This window comes from Cyprinodon tularosa, unplaced genomic scaffold, assembly GCF_016077235.1.
Source record: "Cyprinodon tularosa strain WSP-4 unplaced genomic scaffold, ASM1607723v1 ctg361, whole genome shotgun sequence".
In the NCBI taxonomy this organism is placed as follows: Eukaryota; Metazoa; Chordata; class Actinopteri; order Cyprinodontiformes; family Cyprinodontidae; genus Cyprinodon; species Cyprinodon tularosa.
Window position 1 is genome coordinate 168,961 of NW_024039076.1, and position 23,035 is coordinate 191,995.

At 40.9% G+C, this 23,035-nt stretch overlaps 1 protein-coding gene across 1 annotated transcript in view; it reads left to right on the top strand.

Annotated features, from left to right (window-relative positions):
• The window catches only part of stab1 (stabilin 1), a 180,894-nt gene that overhangs the window by 102,290 nt on the left and 55,569 nt on the right, over window positions 1–23,035 (top strand). The window contains exons 41-53 of the mRNA XM_038295866.1: window positions 5,719–5,798; window positions 5,870–5,995; window positions 7,992–8,065; window positions 8,147–8,218; window positions 9,519–9,638; window positions 9,715–9,762; window positions 11,485–11,562; window positions 11,699–11,845; window positions 14,980–15,111; window positions 15,191–15,250; window positions 15,451–15,627; window positions 19,731–19,820; window positions 19,974–20,120. Of these exons, the coding sequence (XP_038151794.1) occupies window positions 5,719–5,798; window positions 5,870–5,995; window positions 7,992–8,065; window positions 8,147–8,218; window positions 9,519–9,638; window positions 9,715–9,762; window positions 11,485–11,562; window positions 11,699–11,845; window positions 14,980–15,111; window positions 15,191–15,250; window positions 15,451–15,627; window positions 19,731–19,820; window positions 19,974–20,120 (1,351 nt within the window). The remainder of the gene's footprint in view (window positions 1–5,718; window positions 5,799–5,869; window positions 5,996–7,991; window positions 8,066–8,146; window positions 8,219–9,518; window positions 9,639–9,714; window positions 9,763–11,484; window positions 11,563–11,698; window positions 11,846–14,979; window positions 15,112–15,190; window positions 15,251–15,450; window positions 15,628–19,730; window positions 19,821–19,973; window positions 20,121–23,035) is intronic.

The following is a 23,035-nucleotide window of genomic DNA, read 5'->3' on the forward strand; positions in this document are numbered from 1 at the left end:
CTTCTTTACACAAAAACCGTGCTGCTGCTTTGTGGTCATTATGAGCAGTGGGACATGCTTCTACCCATCTGCTAAACCTACAAACAACCACCAACATATACCTCTTTCCCTGAACCCGAGTTATCATGTCTACGTAATCCATCATCAGATGGCGGAACGGACCGTCTGGCATAGGGATATGTGCTAAGGGTTGAGTAAACATTTTACGCACATTGTATTTAGGTCAATGTGGACATAAGGCCAGTTCTCTGTCTACCATAGGTGTCATATAAGGTGACCACCAAACTGCCTGTAACTTTTGAACAACTTGGGCTCGTGAACAATGATCAGGTCCATGCATTATTTTAATGGCTGTCGGTAATAAGGACAAAGGTAGTACAAAATGTCCTCGAGAACTACGCCACAATCCATCGTGGGGGTGTGTTAACCGAGCCGCCCCCCTTTGTACCCACAGGCGTTTTTCTGCTTCAGATACGTTATTTTGGGCTTCTATTAAGGAGGCCAAATTAGTAATGGGTTCACACTCAGCTACATGAACCATTGGTCCCTGTACTGCTGAACCTGTGGCTTCTTTAGCTGCCTCATCTGCTAAGTATTTCCAATGGCAATAGGTGTTTTTGCTGTTTGATGAGCAGCACATTTTACAATAGCTAACGCAGATGGAAGTTGCATAGCTTTTATTAGCTCCACTACAGCTTGCCCATGTGTCACTGGGGTGCCATCTGTTCTAACAAACCCTCGTTGTTTCCAGATGCTAGCGTTTATATGGCATACCCCATATCCATATGCACTGTCAGTATAGATTGTCACTCTTCTACCAGTAGCCAATTTACATGCAGCTGTTAATGCTTTTATCTCTGCCAATTGGGCAGAGCAAGGTTGATCTAGACTCATTGATTGTACCTTGGTAAAGGTCCCATCGGGGTTAAGTTGGACTATTCCATATCCAGCTCTATTCCCTGTGTCACCTCTGACGCATGATCCGTCTACGAACAGCGTCAGATCAGATGGGATTGGATGATTGTATAAGTCCTCCCTTACCTTCATGAAGGTGTCCGTCTCCTGGAGACAATCATGGGGCTCACCTTCTGTGGGCAATACCATTCTTGTGGCTTGGTTAATGGTGGTACAACGTTGTATTGTTAAAACAGGTCCTGAAAGCAGAACTTCATAACCTGTTCGACGAGCTTGGGTTATCACAAAGCGTGGGCTGGTGAGCAGTGCATGTAATTGATGTGATGTGTACAGAATAACAGGGTGGCCCATAGTAATAACTGAGGCCTTTTTGTAGGCGAAGGCTGCTGCTGCCAAACCCTGGTAGCAGGGAGGCAAACCTTCTTCGACACCATCTAATTTTGTGCTGTAATAAGAAATTGGCTGTTTACCTGTTGGGGTGTCTTGCATCAATACTGCACATGCATACCCTTGTCGCTCAGCCACATAGAGATGGAATGGTTTGCCATAATCTGGATTGGCCAGAGCAGGAGCAGTTTGGAGATCTTGTTTCAGCAGCTGGAACGCACCCTCTGCCTCATCTGTCCATTGTAATTGAGCCGACTGGTGTCCTTGACCTGCGGCTTTAATCATTGCTCTCAGTGGAGCCGTTTTGATGGCATAATCACACACCCACGGTCTGCTGTAACTTGCCATGCCAAGGAAAGACAACATGTGACCAACAGTCTGAGGTTTGGGCATTTGGGTTATGGCTTCCAGTTGGGACGGTGCAATACACCTCTTGTCCCCACTAAGTTGCCTGCCGAGATACTCCACTGTTTGCTGGCAGAATTGCAATTTTTGTTTACTTACTTTGTGTCCTCCTTCTGCCAAAGCAGTCAACACTGTAGTGTGAGAGACACTGCAGTGTCTCTCACTCTGCTCTTTAGAAACAGAACAAATCAGAATATCATCAACATACATCAACATTGTAGATGGTATGTCAAGGTGATTTAAGTCATTTGCCAGTACACGATTGAAAATTTATGGTGAGTGTACGAAACCCAGTGGTAATCGCGAATATGTATATTGTTGGCCTTTGTACGTAAATGCAAATAAATACTGGGAATCTGGATGGACCGGTACACTGAAAAATGCTGAACACAGATCAATCACAGTAAACCATTTGGTACCTGGAGGTATATTACTCAGTAGTGTGTGTGGGTCGGGTACTACTGGTATTTCTTCTGCTACAATAGCATTAATCAATCTTAGATCATGGACTAATCTATAGTCATTACTGTTGGGCTTTCTGATGGGAAAAATTGGGGTGTTACAGGGGCTTACTGTTGGTTTAAGAACTCCTGCTGTTAGGCTGTATTCCTTCTACTGCCTCTCGTTTAAGTGGGTACTGTCTTTGGGAGGGCAATTTAGCATTTGGTTTAATGGTGAATTTGATGGGGTCTGCTGATTTTACTAATCCTACATCTGTCTTACTTTTAGACCATACCTGCTCTGGGACTTGTTCTAATAGGGATTCATGTTCTGCCGCCACTGCCATTTGTCTTTTCCCAGGAACTTTAATGTGTTCTGCAATTACTTCATCAGCTTGTGAATATGAGATCTTGAAAAACAGTCCATCTTTTGACATGCTAATGCAGTCCCATGCTGTAGCAATCCATTCGGTGACTTGCTTGGCTTTTTGAACCATGGGTCCTAGATCATGTGACTCATACTCGTCTGCAATCAGTAATGTGACATGTGGTGCTGAGTTGGTAACCTGGAACCATTCTGCTACATCTTTATCAGGAAATGTGACAACAGCTGCAGCTCCTTGTGGTCCAACCACTATGTCAGCATACTGGATGACAGTTGTTTTGTTATTTTTGTCTTCATCCCAGCTTTTCTCGTAGTCTTCATGTGTTTTGCCTTTGTCATAAAACATGGTACAATGGAGAGGAAGAAAAGGTTCTTTAGATTTCTCATAGTGATTCATTATCAGGGGTCTCCATGTTTCCCACTCTAGTTGGAGGAAGGAGGTTGGTGATGTGAGTTTCAGCCAAAATACTTGGTCTTCTGGCTCATGGCTTGTTATCTGGGGGGTCATTTGCAGGCCCATTGGCATCATGTAGGCTTCATTCTTGTCTGTTGCTTCAAAAGAAATTCCATTAGGGGTACATTTAATTTTTGCATTGAGCTGGCACAGCACATCTCTACCCAGCAGATTTATGGGCGTATCTTCTTGGTAAAGTAGTGGTGCATACACAGTCTTTTCACCTATGATCATGGGAACTGGCTTAGTCATGGGTATTATTTGGGTCTTCCCAGAGAAACCTACTGTTCGAATCTTTGATGCTGAGAGAGGCAGGCCAATTCCACTTTTTCCTATACAGGAGTAAGCCGCTCCTGTATCAATCATAAAGCGATGATGGCTGTCATATATTATGACATCAATGGTGGGTTCTGTTTGTGGACGTTGGGTTAATACAGGTAGAATGGCCTCTCCATCAGGTTTCTCTGGGCACCCCTATAGCCAGTACGTGTCTTGTCCCGTTCCATAGGTGGCTGGTCCAGCAGTAGGGGGCTGGGGTCCCATCCATGGGTTAGTGGGGCAGTCTCTTTGCATGTGTCCAACTTGTCCACATCCCCAGCATTGCATTCTCACTCGCTGTTGTCCCATGTCTGGACCTGCCTGTGGCATCTGCTGGTATTGGCCTTGAGGGGGCCTTCTTGGGGCTCCTTGTGGGCCCCTCCATCTTCCCCACATGGGTGGCCCCCCTCGTCCCCTTCCGAACGTTGCTTGTTGGGGACCTCCTCCTTGGTTTAGATGCACATGAATAGGAGGGACTGGTTGAGGTTGGGTCAGCTGTGGCAGGGCACCTCCCACAGGTGGCGCTGCTGGATACTGCATCTGCTGTGTGGGTGGAGGAATAACAGGAGACACTACTGGTGCTTGTACCACTGCCTCCCCTGTTGGTGCTCCCTCGGTTGGGGGTGTGGCCACCACAGTCAGTGCAGCTTGATGCTTGGGCTTCTCTTTCTCTTTCTTTGCTTTGGACAATTCCCCAATCTGCAACTGGGTTAGCTTGGTGGCCAGCATCTTGCTTTGGTCCTCAAAGGCCCGTTTCTCAGCCCGATGCATGTTTACATAGTGAATAACATGCTCAGAGAACAGAGGCCAGTCCATCTTCATGAGCCCCACAACTCCGTGCAGTTTGTCTCTGTTTTCCATTTCTGTTGGAACCTGTGCAGAAACTGGGCGGGGCTTTCATCATCCTTTAGGCATTCTTGTCTCAGCTTAGTTGGATCACTGCAGGTGGGGTATTTGTTCCTTAGGGCTGCCCACACCTTGGGTCTTATCTGGTTGAATGGTATCTTGTCATACTGGTGTGAGGTCATGACCCTTGGAAGCTGGGCTTCGTCAAACACCTCTCTGGCTACTGAGTGTCCTGCTGTTTTAATTGGCAGAGCCTTGATGTCTCCAGCTGCCAGATTGATGCCTCCAGTGATTTCTTCCAGCTTTTCTATCCATCTGTCAGCACCATCTGCCAATGGGGTCAGCCTTCCAGCCAGGGTTATCATGTCCATAAATGACCATGGCACGTATCTGTCATCATGACGTCCTTTAGACAGCAAGGGAGCCATATAGGTCCCTCCTTGATCTTGTTCCGTCTTCTGCTGTCGCATTTTGGACCTGGTCACCATTTGGCTAGGGCCGCTTTTTACTATCTGTAGCCCCACGTCACACTCAGCTGTGAGTGGCTTCCTTTCTTTTGCTGCTGGCCTGCTTTCCTCCTTGAACCCCTCATGGAAGATTTGTTTTTAATTGTTGCCCAGCACTAATTAAAAATAAAAAGGAGCAATGTCCAGCTACTGGCTGCAGATAGAGGAGGCTGTTTGCTTTGGGTTGTTGGAGGAAAGTGCGCCCTCTGAGCATCTGCATTATTTACAGGTTTGGGTTGAAACCAAGAGCAAAGCTTTTAGTTTCATCTCCTCTTACTTCCCTAACAAAACATCTTTTACTTTTTTTAAGATCCATTTTTAAGGTCCATGTTAATGTCACGGGATCACATTATGTGAGAAAACACCAAATGTGTGCGGTTTCCTCGTACAGTGTAGCTACGTGCAACGATTGAAAAAAATCGCAGTGTTTGCCCGGCTTTACAGGCACAGATATGTTTGATTGTGCAAATTTCACTTATGTAGGTGTCTCTGTCAATGTGTTGTACGTGTAAAATCATATACGTGTGTGCGTGTACATATATATGCAGTATATAATACACCAAAAAAAGAACAAATAGAAATCATGACATCAATTTTGAATCAATGTAAACATGCATATGTATATATTAATAAATACAACAAGTAAACAATCTTGAAGAAACTCGTGAACTAAAATGTTGTTTAGCAACAGAAGAAGTTCCTTCAGATTTCTCCACCTGTTTGTTCACTGTTCCTGAGCTTTACTTCATGAGCTTTGATGAGCTGTACTTTAATTTATCTGGGATAGTTTATGTTTTAGAATTATTATTTAATTTTACTAAATCATCATTTAGTGCATTTCTGCTATAACTTTTTTCAGTTTTGTGTTATTTGAATTATTAGTTTGAATTTGCTCCTTAAGTTTAAATGTGCACATGTAGAAGACTTCCCCGTCTGATCCTTTGCTGTAAATCGGCCATTGTATAACATTCCTGTTAGAAAGGTGTTTTCAGCAGGCAGTAAAGGTCTGCTTCCAAACCGTATCATCCCACCTTTTCATTAACAGTTTGTGTTTGGCTGCAGCTGTGTCACAGGACCACAGGGATCAGCTGCCGTTTGCGTCTGTGTCGCTGGTTACGATGGAAACGGAACCCACTGCAGAGGTAGAAGCCCTGACTGCTGCCGTATGTCTGTTCCAGTAAATAACCTGGTTCTGACCCGTCCTGTCTTCCAGAGCTGGATCTGTGCAGCATTAGGAACGGTGGCTGCTCGGAGTTTGCCAACTGCACAAAGGTCTCTGCTGGTGAGAGAACCTGTACCTGCAAAGAGGGTTACACCGGTGATGGAGTCGTCTGTCTGGGTAAATCAAAGACCTCCTGATGCCCAAAGGAACAGAAACACTTCTGAAGGTTTGATTAGAGACCCAGAATCTACCGGAGGAAAGTTTAGTGTTGCTGAGCTGTATCTACTGCGGAATACAGTGATCTGTGATTGGGCTGGTTCCATGTCAGTTTATGGTCCTGTTTCTTTTTCCATCTGGCCGGAGATATTTGAAGTTAAATAAAGGTTTGGGCCCTTCTTACCCAAATAGGGTTTTCTAAAAAAATCTTTAGAAAATAAAAAAAAATAAATGGACCTAAAGCCATCTTTATTTTCCCAATAAAAAAAATATCCCAAAAGTACAACGGAGTATAAGCTAGAGATAATTTTTTTCCTATTTCAATAATAAAGTCTTAACATTACGAGAATAAAGTCGTAAAATTACGAGAAAAAAGTTGTAACATTATGAGAAAAAAGTCGTAAAATTACGAGAATAAAGTTGTGAAATTGGGAGAATAAAGTCGTAAAATTGCGAGAATAAAGTTGTAAAATTACAAGAATAAAGTTGTAAAATTACGAGAAAAAAGTTGTAACATTATGAGAAAAAAGTCGTAAAATTACGAGAATAAAGTTGTAAAATTATGAGAATAAAGTAATAAAATTACGAGAAAAAAGTTGTAACATTACGACAGAAAAGTTCTAACATTACGAGAAAAAAGTCGTAAAATTACGAGAATAAAGTTGTAAAATTATGAGAATAAAGTAATAAAATTACGAGAAAAAAGTTGTAACATTATGAGAAAAAAGTCGTAACATTACGAGAATAAAGTCGTAAAATTATGATAATAAAGTTGTAAAATTACGAGAATAAAGTCGTAAAATTATGAGACTAAAGTTGTAAAATTATGAGACTAAAGTCATAACATTACGAGAATAAAGTTTTAACATAACGAGAATAAAGTTGTAATATTACGAGAGTGAAGTCATCGTATAACAACCTTTTCCAGAAAGAAAGCTTGGAGCTCCGCCCAGCAGATGGCGGCCGACCAGTTCCACCAATCCTGCCCATCCTGCCCAGTTTGATGCTGCTGCTAAAAGATTTCCTTATTCATCAAACCATAGCCAAAGTATAACTTCACATGATGCTCGAGATTTCATCATTTTAGGGAAGAAAGGGCTTCTTGTAAGAGTTGTAAAAAAATACAACTTGTTTCTCGTTAAAGTTTATTGTCGTAATCTTACGAGTTTATTCTAGAAGTAGAAGAAAAAAAATCTCTAGCCTTGCCCTAATTCTCTTTCATACAAAATAATCTAAAATCTTAAAAATAAAAACATCAAAGAAACTAGACATACAGTGTCCATTTATCATAACTAAGCATACTTATTCTGCTGCCAGACATAGTATCGCATTTATAACCTTATAAATGAGCTAAAAAGTAATATTGGAAAAGATTAAAATGTCATATTTTGAAGCTTATGAGTAAAAAGGACCTTTTGTGTAGACCAAAAATCCAGAACTTATATTCTGAAGGAATCATAACCCGTTATTTTACTTATATGCACTCCTGAATGTTTTGTAAATTCATGTTCAATCATTAAAAAAAATTAACTAGGCTCTTTTCAGACCCTTATTTTTTATATTAACCTTGTTTTGTAAAAAATAAATTTATAATATTTATTCCTTCCTGTTAAAAGGGAGTTTTTCCTCTCCACTGTCGCTACAAGCATGCTTAGTGTGAGGGATTGCCTTCGAGTCATGAGTCGATGCAATCAGCTGGTCTCCCTTAGATAGAAAACTTTCAATAGATTGGACTGGATGATATGGTGAACTGGAAAGTGCCTTGAGATGACATGTGTTGTAAATTGGTGCTATAGAAATAAACTGAATTGAATTAAAAGTGATTAATTAATAAAAAAGTAGATGCAGAAAAAGAAATTCTTCAGTATCTTTTGGGTTTCACACAAACCAAAGCTTAAAATGCGTTTCTGGAATGGCATGCGTTACCTGAAAATGTACCCCCTGCTTGTTTCTGCAGAAATCGATGGCTGTCTGGTCAACAATGGAGGCTGCCACAAAGCAGCAGAGTGCACCCGAGCTGGCCCAAATATTGTAAGAAGCGCTGCTGCGCTGAAAAAGCTCCTGCTCTAAGATGAAAAACACTTTCTTCTGAAATGCTCGTCTCTTCCACAGACTGCCTGCAGGTGTCTGACAGGCTTCGAGGGAACAGGGAGGTTCTGCCACCCAGTCAACCCCTGCAAAACCGTACGACACTTTCCCTCCAAAACACAAACTACTGCTTAGTAAATGCTTTAGAGATTCAATTAAAATAGGAATAATTTTCTTCTGGCACCAGTGAGGATTCAGGTGCAGTGTTTCCAGGGATGAAATTATGGAGGATAAAAAGTGCCACAATTAAATAAATAAATACAGCGATAAACAATTAATTAAATGTGTAATTCATTAAATAAATAAGGAAGTAAATATATAAATGTGTCATTAATTTAATAAAATATGTCTTCATTTTATTAAAAAAATATATATAATTATTTCAGTGTGCATTTAATTTTTTCATGGTCCTGTGTCGCAGTGCATCGAAACCATTAAAAGAATCTGTCAAACTCACCCATCAAAGTTAGGGGGCGGGGTTAACGCGAACCGAGTCGCCACCTACTGTATCAGAGTATGTTCACAACCTGTGGATCACAGTCTCTGTAATGGATTTGCTTCGCCTTAATGTGCAGGGTGACCAATCAGGTGTTAGATAACCGCCCCCTAACATTGATGGGTGAGTTTGACAGATAGTTGACAGATAGTCCACGCCACCATCGCTCTATAACACCATGTTCTCTTGGTTTGTTCGACAGGCAGGTAACCAAAAACATCTTTCACTTGATTGGAAGGTGGAATAATTAGGAATGTCACCAAAAAAGTCAATCTATTAGAAGTAATTTCAGGTGCTTTTGTAATAATGACATTTTTAAAGAATTTTATCAGAGAAAATTTCATTTTGCTCCTTACAAGCAGCCGTGGTAACTGATGGTGCATGTCTCTAATACTTGTTCTGAAAGAACAGTTCAAGACAAGCTAAGCTGCTTTATTTTTTGCAACCTGTAATTTGTTCAGGTGATTTTCTGTAGCTGTTGCACAAATTATGGAACAGTAGTCCAGATTACGCTGGAAAATAGAAAAAGTTTATTAAATTAAGTTTATTTACCCTTAATTTGAGTAGGTAAATGAGATAGTTTGCCAATTTTTACTCTTAAAATAAGATAATTAGATAATATGAACTTGAAATAAGACAATGCAATTGTGTTTTCTTATTTTAAGTGTAAATTGTCTTGTTCCATTGGCAAGATGTCACCTTTACTTCCTTAATCCAAGAACAAATGCACTTATTTTAAGAAAAAAACGACTTATCTACATTTCATTTTTTTCCAGTGTACACAAAACGATTGATTTCACCAAAGTTTTCCGTATTTTAGTTGGTGTGCATTTTCTACAGCGCCAAACTGCTGCCATTCTGTTCTGTAAAGCAGTGTTTCTACCTGTGACCTCTCTGCAGAACAACGGCGGCTGCAGTAGATACGCAATCTGCCGGTATATGGGGGAGGGCCAAAGGAACTGCACCTGTCGAAGCAGCTACATTGGGGACGGCTTCGACTGCAGGGGAAATACCTACAACGTGAGTCACATGACCTCTAAGCTCCTGCTGGGCTCCTACACCCAGCCACACATTCAGAGGCTGTTTGATCCCGCAGGAGGTGCTCCGGCAGTCAGAGAACAGATTCTTTCAGAAAATGATGTCGGTAAGTGAATCCATACCGCATTTCATAAGGAAATATTTGAAAGTTATCGGTCTGATTATGATTTATTTTATTCAAATCAGACGAAATTGGTGTCAATTAACTCAGCTCCGTTTGTGCAGCAAAAATTGTTGTTTGCGCTGCTTTGGATTTGAAGATTTGAAGAAAGTGTGTGTGTGTGTGTGTGTGGGAGGGGGGGGGGTGCTGGTTGACCAGCACAAACGTTTGATACCAATTTTGTCTAATTTGAAGAAGGTGGGGGGGCTGGTTGACCTTTTGACCTTTACATTTTCATTAATATTTTCAAAGCCAAAGCAGCACAAACAACAATTTTTGCTGCACAAACCAGCACAAACGTCTAATTTGAAGAAGGTGTGGGGTGGGGGGGGCTGGTTGACCTTTGATGACCTCTAGAAATATTTCTTTATATCTTTAAAATGAAAGTGGCACAAACAAAAAATTTTGCTGCACAAACGTTTGACACAAATTTTGTCTGATTTGAAGAAGGTGGGGGGCCAACTTCACTCAGGTGCTTGGGTTAAGCGTGAAAGAAATTGGATGGATATGTAGTTCAACCTCGGCCATTAAAGGAATAGTACACCCAAAACATGATTAGCCTTCATTTTCTACTCACCCCCATGCTGAACAACACTGTGGAGTACTTTTTTGATATCTCAAATGCATCTGGAGATCTGGGAGCATAAACAGTAGTGTATAGGATTTCCTGAAAGCGCGTTCACGACGCTACGGAAACCGCGGCAGACCAAACCAGATGAAAGTGCGCATTCAGCTCGGCAAAGAACTCATGCTCTTCCTCAACACTGAAGTCCTCAGACATTTTTCTTTCGTTGTTTCTTTCTTTGCACAGGTAAACAGCACATTTCTTCTTCTACGCTTCCATTATCGGCAGAGCAGATGCTGAATGCGCACTTTCATCTGGTTTGGTCTGCCGGCTTCCGTAGCGTCGTAAAAGCGCAGGTGCGCGCTTTCAGGAAATCCTATACACTACTGTTTATGCTCTAAAAACATTCTAAATGACTTCGTTTCGAGTAAATTCTGGATGCTACCCACTCAGGACACTTGGAATACATTGGACGAGCAGTATGGAGGAATATTGACACGTTTTTTGTGAACTTTTATGGACCTTTCTGTCTCGGGCACCATAGACCTCCATTATTTGAATGTCAGCAGACAGCAAGAAGCCTCCCAGATCTCCAGATGCATTTGAGATATCAAAAAAGTACTCCAGAGTGTTGTTCAGCATGGGGGTGAGTAGAAAATGAAGGCTAATCATGTTTTGTGTGTACTATTCCTTTAAATAGGTGTGATAGGTCGACCATTTGACAGCAAAAGTCGAGCAGATGTGACATTCTATGACGTCAGCAGTGATAGCCATACCAGTCCAGGGACTGACTGCAGTTCTACTGTAAGGTGCCTTGGTCAAGGTTAATGACCGGCGTACTTGACATGTAACAACCAGACCATGCATATTGCTTTAGGTTAATAGATTACATTAATTAGGCTATGTATGCTTCCAAAACAAACAAAAAACATTTTTTTTTTACAACCAGACAACTGGTTTCCGCCCTAGTTCAGACTCACTGAGCGGCTACATTAGCTGTTTAGCTGATGCACCCCTGAACCCCGCATTTCTCAATCATGGTAAACAATGGTGTCGGTATCTGCTGATGTCCACACTGTTCACCTTTTCTGTTCTGTTCCCAGAAATCCAGCAGTCGTCCCTTTGGTAACGGACCGTTTACCATCTTCGTGCCTCTGGAGGAAACCAACAATGACTCCATAGTGAGGGCAACAAACCTCTAATATCTGACACAGCTTCATACATTCTCAGCTTTGTTTCATCCTCAACCAGCAGGCAGGACAGCTTCATGCTGGCGTTAGGAGTCATTGGTCTGGCTCTTGCTTTGTGTTTCAACAGATTGATGAATGGAAGGAACGGGGCCGCCTGGAGCACATGGTTGATTACCACATGGTTTCCTGTGAGATTCTGACCTTAAGTGACCTAAAAACCACCAGCAGTGTGGTCTCTCTGTCGGGATACACTCTGGAGTTCAGTGTGAAGGAGGTAACACACTCACAAATAATAATAATAAAAAAAAAGCTCTTATTACAAAACTTCCACTGGATTTTTTAACATGAACTTCTATTTTAACACCTTCAGCTTCAGAAAAGGCTCAGACTGCCTTTCAGTTTTACCTGAAACCAACTGAAAAGTCTCTGATTAAGGTTCAGATGTGCTGTGTGGTTTTAGCTCCATCAAGCACTGAATCCATCTCAAAATTATTTCATATATCAATTAAAAAATATCTAAAGAGCAAAGATTACAATTAATAAAAACAGGCTGCCCGCGGGTCCTTAAAAAGTCTTAAAAGGCATTGAATTCTTCAAAATAAAACTAAGGCCTTAATTGGTATTAAAATGTCTTAAATCAGTCTTTCGTTGGTCTTAATTTTTAAAGCATCATAAATAGGATTATTTTTCTTATGATTTATTTTTGTAATCTAAATAAAACATTAAAATTTACCTTTCTTTTTTTTTATTTAAAAAAAATAACAGCTCGCCATTATTGGTTCCACTGGTAGCACTGGTTATGTTGTGGCTTTTAAACTGATTTGTTTTGTTCCCTGCTAAAACAAAGTTTGTGAATTCCGTTAAATAATTGTTGTTTTTAGCTTTCTTCCTGTATGGGAAGCTTTTCAAAATTTGAAACATTAGTGCAGTGGTTTATGTTTAAATAAACCTTTGGGTTAAGTTGTCGCAAGCAGGTTTTTCTTGTGTTTCTTGTAAATTTGTTTTTAAATTTTTATTTCAAGTGGCATTAAAAAGACTTAAAAAGACTTGAATTTAATTTGCCTTTTGCTGTAGGAACCCTGAAGAGTATGACTGAGGAATTAAAGTTCAAATAATCATCCATTTAAGAGTGTTAATCTGTCATATGTCACTCCTAATTTTGGATTCAGAACCAGGTGGAGTTTAAAGGTAGAATCTTGGCAAATTTCAGACAAAGAGGCAGTGAAGCACAACGTGCAAATCCAGCGTTTCTCCAGCATTTATCCTCAATCACTCTGTTTAGATCCAGCTGGTCAGGTTGTCCGATTCCATCTCCTTACCATCATGTTTTATGTTAGCTGGGAATCAGTTTTTAAAATCACTGTGGAAGAACTTTGACCCACAGCGTTTTCGAGCATAAATGGCCCATTTAAGGTAACCTAAAGTATCTTAACCGCTTAAACGAATAGTACACCCAAAACATGATTAGCCTTCATTTTCTACTCACCCCCATGCTGAACAACACTCTGGAGTACTTTTTTGATATCTCAAATGCATCTGGAGATCTGGGAGGCTTCTTGCTGTCTGCTGACATTCAAATAATGGAGGTCTATGGTGCCCGAGGCAGAAAGGTCCATAAAAGTCCACAAAAAACATGTCAATATTCCTCCATACTGCTCGTCCAATGTATTCCAAGTGTCCTGAGTGGGTAGCGTCCAGAATTTACTCGAAACAAAGTCATTTAGAATGTTTTTAGAGCATAAACAGTAGTGTATAGGATTTCCTGAAAAAGCGTTCACGAGTCTACGGAAACCGCGGCAGACCAAACCAGATGAAAGTGCGCATTCAGCTTGGCAAAGAACTCATGCTCTTCCTCAACACTGAAGTCCTCAGACATTTTTCTTTCGTTGTTTCTTTCTTTGCACAGGTAAACAGCACATTTCTTCTTCTACGCTTGCATTATCGGCAGAGCAGACGCTGAATGCGCACTTTCGTCTGGTTTGGTCTGCCGCGGCTTCCGTAGCGTCATGAACGCGCAGGCGCGCGCTTTCAGGAAATCCTATACACTACTGTTTATGCTCTAAAAACATTCTAAATGACTTAGTTTCGAGTAAATTATGGACGCTACCCACTCAGGACACTTGGAATACATTGGACGAGCAGTATGTAGGAATATTGACACGTTTTTTGTGGACTTTTATGGACCTTTCTGCCTCGGGCGCCATAGACCTCCATTATTTGAATGTCAGCAGACAGCAAGAAGCCTCCCAGATCTCCAGATGCATTTGAGATATCAAAAAAGTACTCCAGAGTGTTGTTCAGCATGGGGGTGAGTAGAAAATGAAGGCTAATCATGTTTTGGGTGTACTATTCCTTTAAGCCCTGAGGGTCTTGGGAGCAAATTCAACCTGAAATTACATATGTGAATTAAATCAAGTAAAGCTCCCAAACTATAAATTGGAAATGCAATTGTTTGTAAAAGTATGACAAAAAAAGCAGTGAGGAATATTTTTTCAGGCGGAACCGAACTGGAACTGATTTGTAGGTGATTATACAGAGAAAAAAAATGAAAAATATTTAGCCACTGCAATTTTTTTTCCAAAATAAACACTACAAAACAATTAGTTTTTTTGTACATGACTAAAGGGATACACGCCCATTGAGGTAGATTGGAGTGTATCTTTTGGTACAAAACTAAAGGGATAAACGGGTACCGGTATTTACTATGGGTATGCTGGTCTGAAGGGGTATGCTCATCTGACAGAACACCGGTTCTTCCGCAAGGTTCTGCATCACATCTGGCTGATGATCCAATCCTGGGTTCAGCAGCAGCTAGCCAAGAAACAATGTCCGGTTTTATTAGCCTGTATTTGATTCTTAATATTAAAATTATTTGGGGTTTTTTTTTGTGCAGCACTTTGATGATAAAGTGTTTCATAACTTAAGTTGGATTAGATTGGCGGGATTGATTTATTTTGTGTTAAATGTTTGACTGGTAATTGTCTTCGTTAGGTCCGCAATTGTTCTGGTCTGGAATTCTCCTATTGAGTCCTCTTTGGTTAGTCCCTCCTCCTCACTATTAAATCATCTATGATGGTTGGTATCTGCTGGAAAATCCTCCACTCTCCCATGCTGTCTCCATGCGTGGAGGATCATTCTGACTCTGATAACCAGACAACCTTCTTTTGAGCATATAAATCTATGAGGATAGTAAAAATATTTTTTAAATAACCTGAAGGCAGGCTCTGACATTTAAATCAGAAAAAGGCAGTTGAAGAAGGTCAAAGGTCAAGTTTAATGTGTTTGTATGAACTTGTTCCTGTTCTGCTTGTTGGCAAGTGAGAAAAGCACTAAAGCAACAGAGAAAAAAAGTCATCCAGACTTTCAGGCGTCTGCAGGTTGTTAACAATCACCCCTGAACCTCCGCAGGGTTCGGTTTGGATCAACAACAAATCCATGATCGTGAAGAGCGACTACACCACAACCAACGGAGTCATCCACCACATCGACAGGGTGCTGACGCCGTACAGCCTGCAAGACAAGCCGCAGATTAACATTAAAGTACTTTGGTCAATGTACTTAAAATATGCTAACAGGAATCTAGACCAACATGCAGTAACGCCGCTGTTTCTGTGTTTAGATGAACTTCAGCACTGCGGCGACGTTTTATGGCTATGGACGCTTTTATAAGCTCATTGAGGTAAATACAACAAATCTACATCATTAGATCTTATCCTGCTGCCCTTCTCCTCTTCATTGTGATAGAGTCCCATCCTCCCCTTATCACTTCCCCCTGATAAATCAATATGAACTGATCCTGAGTGTTTTAGCTGCAGCAATGGGACTGGACACCTACGTTTACTGAAAATAGCTGATGTCGCTTGTAATTTTTATGTGAAGGATGCAGGTCTGCTCCCAGTGCTCCGGATGTCCATCCACCAGCCCTTCACCATCTTCTGGCCCACTGACAAGGCCCTGGACTCCCTGCCAGCCGAAAGGCAGCGCTGGCTCTCCAGTCCGGACCACCAGGACCAGCTAACTGCTACGATCAAGGCTCACATCATCCGCAATTTCGGGGTAAGAGGAGGAGAGAACAGTCATAATGTGATGATCAAAGCATGGATGGAAACGCAGTAAAGCTGAGTTTGCCAAATTTTCAGGCAGGATAAAGGCATCTAGAAAATAAAGCGAAATGTTAAGCTGAGGCTGAGGGGAAGGAGGGGCATTTGGTAGCTATGGGTCCAGCAACATCAATGTTTCGGGTCATGCTTTGAGCCCATGCACTGTATCGGTGCGCATGTTGTTTCAAGAAAGTCATGTGACCGATAGAGGAGTTGTTTCTAACTGACTGACTTTCTAAACTGTGTTTAAAAACCTAGCTGTCAACATGATGCATCTGTTAAAAAAAATGTCTCATCTTTTGCGGTTTATCATTAAACAGGGTTCCCGCGGGTCCTTAAAAAGTCTTAAAAGGCATTGAATTCTTCAAAATAAAACTAAGGCCTTAATTGGTATTAAAAATGTCTTAAATCAGTCTTTCGTAGGTCTTAATTTGTAAAACATCAGAAATAGGATTATTTTTATTACGATTTACTTTTGTAATCTAAATAAAACATTAAAATTGACATTTTTTTTATTATTTTTTTTTTTTTAAATAACAGCTTTTCATTATTGGTTCCGTCCCGATAGCAGAACCAATAAAAGCGTTGTTGCAGCCGGGACATTTGGGAGATGCGCCATTTACTTTTTGTCTGGAAAATATGAGCAAGTGTAAATTTAACCAAAATTGTCTCCAGCCAAGAGTTTTCTCCATGGCTAAAACCAGGGAACATACATGAGGCTCAGTGGATTTTGTGCAAGAAGTCATTGAAGCTCAGAACGATGGGAATTAAGGCAGTGGAGTCGCACATGCGAAGCACGAAACACAAAGCGTCAAAATGGAGTTACAGAGAAACAGCCGGTATTTCTCAGTTTAGTTCCACCCTTGTCTCTGCAACGCCTCCACTTATCACCAAATCATACTAAGAAAACCATACAAAGAAAAATAGCTGCAAAAAAAGACTTATCACTGGTTATGTTGTGGCTTTAAAACTGATTTGTTTTGTTCTCTGCAAAAACAAAGTTTGTGAATTCAGTTAAATAATTGTTAAAATATATCTGTCATTTGTGTGTTTTTAGCTTTCTTCCTGTATGGGAAGCTTTTCAAAATCTGAAACATTAGTGCAGTGGTTTATGTTAAAATAAACCTTTGGGTTAAGTTGTCGCAAGCAGGTTTTTCTTGTGTTTCTTGTGAATTTGGTCTTAAATTTTTATTTCAAGTGGCATTAAAAAGTCTTGAAATTTAACTTGCCTTATGCTGTAGGAACCCTGTACTGAACTTATTGTTTTAAAATATTATGTAATAACCTAGGCTACAAGCATCCTCATTCATATTTTCCCCTAAATGTTTACATTATGATATATTTTTACATTATTTATTGGCTGCACCTAAAAATATCAAAGATGTTTTCAATTTAGACATAGATGTAAATTAATACATAAAATCCATTCAGTTCAGTCTTTTAAATCAGCAGCATGTTGTGTCTTTAAATGTCCAGCAGGGTTCAGTATTCTGTGAGACAGTATCAACGCAGAATCAATCAAGTTTGGCAAAGAGTCGAAACGCTTAAAGATGCCTCATTAACCCTTCATGAGGCATCCTATCGCTGACGTACGGAGAAAAATAGGGAAAGAAAGTTCTGCATGAATTTAGCTCCACAGATTCACTTCCTGTTCCTTTTCACCTCTTCCTGGGGAGTTCTGATTATAGTAGTTCTTTATACCCCTGAAAGTCAGTGCATATGGAGGACCAACTCTGCCATATTTAATAATAAATACAGAAATAAATAAATGCTCAATAAATGAATAAGCATATAATTAATTGCCACCAAAAATACAATAAACAAATAAATGTAAGTAGAAATTAAATTATACAGTGAGACATAAATGTATATAACTCTTTTATTTAGCTTCTTTTTTTATTTGCCTTTGTAATATTTACCTTATTTTTTTTGTCCTTTATAATCTTCAACTTTATTTTTTAATTACTTATTTTTTTAAGTATTTATTTATGTGCATGTGATGATATTTTTGTCTGTTTTATTCACTGCTAAATTTATTTATTTTTTTCTTACTGGTATGTAGGCTATAAATTACATTTCTTTGGTTTGTAGGAACTAAATGTTACGCTACCAGGCTATAAAAAATACCATGAATTTTAAAAGTTTAAAAGTTGGCAATAAAACCGGTGTGATGCTTTCCTGATCAGACATTTTTGGTTCTCTGATCTGGAGGGTTAAACGTGTTTTTATCTTTACCAGACTTCAAATTCTGTTTGTCCAAACTGGCTTGCTGTCAGATTCAAAACATTGAGGGTTAATTTAGCCACAGTGCAGTGATGCCAGTGGCTTTAAACCTGGAAGTTACAGGTGTAGAACCGCTGTTAGCTAAAAGTCATTGCTGCTCAAAGGCCTGAGCACAGCGGTGCCGTACGACTTTTTAATCTCCGATACAATGTTTTTTCCATGTCAAAATGACTGTGTATAGAGAGGCTCCGACTAGGCAGGGTGAGCAGATCTGCGCAGATTTTTTTTCACATCTGTTTCTGTGCTATAAACAAATTTAAACAAGTTCCCACATTTGACTTGACAGATTATGAAAAAGTATTTTAAAAAATTAAAAAAACACCCGTTCAGCTATAAAGCAAATCTCTACTTAATGAGTCTCTGCAGCATCTCAAACCAGATCAGATAGAGAATGCTTATATGCCTGTATTTAAAATATAAGATCTGCTGACTGAGGCAGAGAGGTGATTCTTAGAGAGATCTGGGAAGTTTATCCAAGTGTTTCATGTATTGTTTTTGCACCAGTCTGTCCTGCTTGCTATATATGTTTCAGGTTGGGTGGAGGTTTAAAGGACCCAAATGCAGAGACTGAAGCTGATTTCTTGAAAATTTAATTATCCAAAAAAGGCAACAGAAGCAAAAATCCACAAATACTGAAAACCAGGAATTCTCACAAGGGGGCAAATAAATTAAGACAAACCAGCAACAGTGACTGAGCAGGAGGTGTATATATAGGAGACAGAAACAAAGACCAGGCTAATCAGCAGATTGGGAGCAGGTGTGAACAGAGGAGTTTAGAAGGGAGCTAGGAAGAAGGAGACTGACACAAGAGAGCAACGGAGGGCAAACAAGAACTCAAATACAATAAAAAATTACTAGAATTACACCAAATGGAAATAAAATGAAAACGTAAAGATAAAACGTAAATAGAACCAAAACCATGACAATATTTGATGTGCGACTCCATACCTGACTCTTTCCCCATGTGATTAACTGATTTTGTTTTTTATTTCTCCCCAAAGGGGATGTGTTTTATGTCAGGTCTAAGCACCTAAAACATCATACATACATACAGGGAAAGAAAGAAGGCACAGAGACAATTTATTTAGTTACTCACAAGGAGAGTAGAAAGAGACTGCAGAGTTTACAATCTCCACCCCACTCTGCAGTCTTCAGCTTTCTCCTCGCCATTTATTGAAGAAAAGGGGATGTCCCTAATTACACCAGCTGAGGTTTAACTCAGGAAAAGGGAAACAAAAGGATCTTACTTTAAACCTCAGCTCATATGTTAAAACAAAGCATGTGGTTGTTTTACGATTGAATTGTTCCAAGAACACATGTTTAGAAGAAACATGTGATAGAGGATGTTCAGGCCGCTTTAACAACCCGTCCGTTGTATGACCTTTATCTGGAACAATCTTAAGCAAGAGTTAATAAAAGATGAATCACACATTATACATCATAATAGTTCATTAGAACACAACCCATGAAACACAAACAAAGTAAGAGTATAAATAAAATATTTCTTACATTTTACCTTGTAACAGCGTCTCTCTGCCTAAAATAAACCCACGCTCTATCTCAGTCAAAGCTACGCTGCCCCCTGCAGCAAATCGTGTCAGGTGTGATCATCCCCATTGACTTTCAATGAGCGCTAAAAGCAACATACTAGCTCGACGGTTTTCTGCCAGATCAGACACAAAACAAAAATGGATTCGGAGTGTTCTTGCCTTTAAGGAGTGCAGCATGTCACTGCAGTATTTGATGACCAGTGTTTACGTTGCATTTTATGTGCAGAAGATAAAAGTTGGCCAGGCTGGTAAATCTACATCATACCGGACCATGCATGGATCCACCATCAAGTTGAGCTGTGACAAGAAGCTGGTGGTAAGAGAGACACAACACCATTGTATGCTGATTGTTGCTGCTGCATAGCGGCATCTCGGTTGTGTTTACATCTCTGACCTGCAGATCATTTTGTTCTGCCCTTGTTCTGTTGCTACAATAATAAGAATGTGTTGTTTGTAATTGCTTGCTTAGGGATCTATATTGATCAATGAAAACGAAGCCAGGCTGGTGGATCGCTACATTTCCTTCATGGAGGGCGCGGGATTTGGGATCGACCAGCTTCTGGAGCCACCTGGACTGGGAGCGTTCTGCGACAGCATACAGAACAAAACTACTTACGTCAGTACCGCCAACACTGATAGGATAAAAGTGTTCAGATATTATACTGCAACAGATGAATGTTTTAAAGGGAAATTAAAAGAATATTACCTGGCCCTCACTGTTTTCTTAAATAGGGGAGAAAAACCTCAGATCACCAGTTTATGCTAGTGAAAATTCTGTTATCCAGGTTACAGTCATTCCAAAAAAGTAAAAAAAAACAATCTACTGAATATTATTTCTCAGCTTGAAGATGTTTCGCTTCCCATTCAGAAAGCTCTTTCAATTAAAAATCTCAGAAATTGCGTTGAGTTTGACGCTTTAAAGAGTGAACAAAAAAAAATAGGTGGTTTGAGACGGGGCTTATTTAGGACATTTCACTTAGCTGATTGCTCTTTCCTGTGTTTCAAAAAACACAGGAAAGAGCAATGTTCTCCATTTTTCATTTGGATGAAATAATAGCTGCATGAATCATGACAGCAGACAAGATAGAGGAGAGCAGGAGGCGGGGTTACCAATCTACTTTCTCTGGAGAGCAGAGTTCGCTGCTTTTAGATGTTGTCTCCAAAGTCTCCAGTAGCAGAAAAAAGTTGCTAGATTTTTAGCTAGGAGCTTTTTTGAAACCAAAGTGATAGAGGGGTCTTAAAAGTTACTAAATATGGTGACAAAGCGCTAGGTTGGCAACACTGCTCTTTGCATCATTTGTTTTCAAATGGTTTGCTGCTGTCTGTTTGGACCTTTCTGCAATATTTACCTGCGCTGACAGACATCTTCACAAAATGGCCAAATCTAAAAAAAAACAAAAAAAACACATAAACTTCCAAAAACATAAAACTTTTATATTAAGGAGTCTTTTGGGTTGATTGAGAACACAATTGTTACCCAATGATAAAACTAATCCTCAAAAATACAACTTGCCTAATAATTCTGCACACAGTGTAGCTGCGGTTGTTACAAGCAAGGATAGGGTAGCTCCGCCCAGTACGCATCAAACCCACTTTTTTCCACCACGCAGATAGAGCAGCTAAGATGCTTCAGCCGCTCATCGGAACTAAACTTGTAAAAGCATCAAAAAAGTGTGTGAACGTAGCATAACAGTGGCTAGCTTCCAGCCATGGCGTCCTGCACGAGTCGATTTGTTCATGTGTCAGGGTACGCACACAGGGGAGGGACAAGCAGATGACCATGATTGAAATGTCAGGAAGCAAACCAGTGATTGGGTGGGGTTATTCATTGATTTCTCACTGTAGCGGGGACCATTTATTTTAGTTTCACTTCCAGACCTTCTATTTCTGTCATGATGGGTTACAGAGTAAGCCCAATATGCAGAACACACACGGAGACTGGATAAAAAGTTTAACAAGGTTTATTGAAACACAAGCATATGAATATTGCACAGGAACTGGAACTGGTCAGGGGCAGGTTCACTGGAGTCTGCAGGGATGACAGTTCAGTTAGCAAACGGACTGATGAGTTATGAGTCTTAGATATTTCTGAGGAATACCTTGAAAGAGTCCGGGTTTCTCTTTGAGAGAGGAAACTGTTGGGTCCAGAGACTGTTTGTTCAGCAGAGTCCAATAATCGCTTCAGCGTCTTACTTCTGACTTTGAGGGCAGACCTCGATTTGAGTTTCTAGCTCTTAGCCAAGAGCTGCAGGGGAATCCACAGAAGAGTCTTCAGGTTTGGCTCACGAGGGCAGGCTCGGCAGGTTAAGCTCATCCAGAGCCTCAGGGAGAGACAGGATTCCTGTGAGGCAAAAAACAAGGAAGAGTTAGAATCTTATCTCATCTAGAGATAGCTAAGATTCTCAGGTTACAAGGCTCAGGTTGCTAACCAAACTAGATCAACACTGCGGCGTTGAAGCAAGGTCTGAAGGCAGGTTATATAGCGCTGGAACTCTGATGATGAGATGCGCCACAGGTGTGTTGGAGGCTCAGCTCAGGAGGACCCACGGCGCACTCTGCTGGAGGAAGGTGGTACAGCTCCAGATCCCAACAATTTCACTGCTTGCTAAGCGGCTGTGAGGAGATCTTTAAGCCACATGCTAAAAAATGCATCAGAATAGAACTCCTAGTGGGAGCCCACATGTAGACTCCCATTTACCCTCCTAGGCCTCTCTAGCTGAAACAGACAAACCATTAATTATACAGCCATGATCTTTTCTGGCAATCATTTTGAGCTAAAAACTAACAATATAAAGTAGATTTTTTTTAGAGAGGCTTTGTGGACTTGGAGAAGGCGTTCGACCGTGTCCCTCGGGGAGCCCTGTGGGGGGTTCTCCGGGAGTACGGGGGTGCCGGGCCCTTTGATACGGGCTGTCAGGTCCCTGTATGACCGGTGTCAGAGTCTGGTCCACATTGCCGGCAGTAAGTCGGGCTCGTTTCCGGTGAGAGTTGGACTCCGCCAGGGCTGCCCTTTGTCACCGATTCTGTTCATTACCTTCATGGACAGAATTTCTAGGCGCAGCCAAGGTGTTGAGGGGATCCGTCTTGGTGGCCTTAGGATTGTGTCTCTGCTTTTTGCAGATGATGTGGTCCTATTGGCTTCATCATGTCGTGATCTCCAGCTCTCGCTGGATCGGTTCGCAGCTGAGTGTGAAGCGGCCGGGATGAGAATCAGTGCCTCCAAATCCGAGGCCATGGTCTTGAGCCGGAAAAGAGTAGAGTGCCCTCACCGTGTCAGGGGGGGTGTCCTTCCCCAAGTGGAGGAGTTTAAGTATCTTGGGATCTTGTTCACGAATGAGGGAAGAAGGGAGCGGGAGATCGACAGGCGGATTGGTGCAGCGTCTGCCGTGAAGCGGGCGCTGTACCGGTCCGTCGTGGTGAAGAGAGAGCTGAGCCAAAAAGCGAAGCTCTCGATTTACCGGTCGATCTACGTTCCTACCCTCATCTATGGTCATGAACTCTGGGTCATGACCGAAAGAACGAGATCGCGGA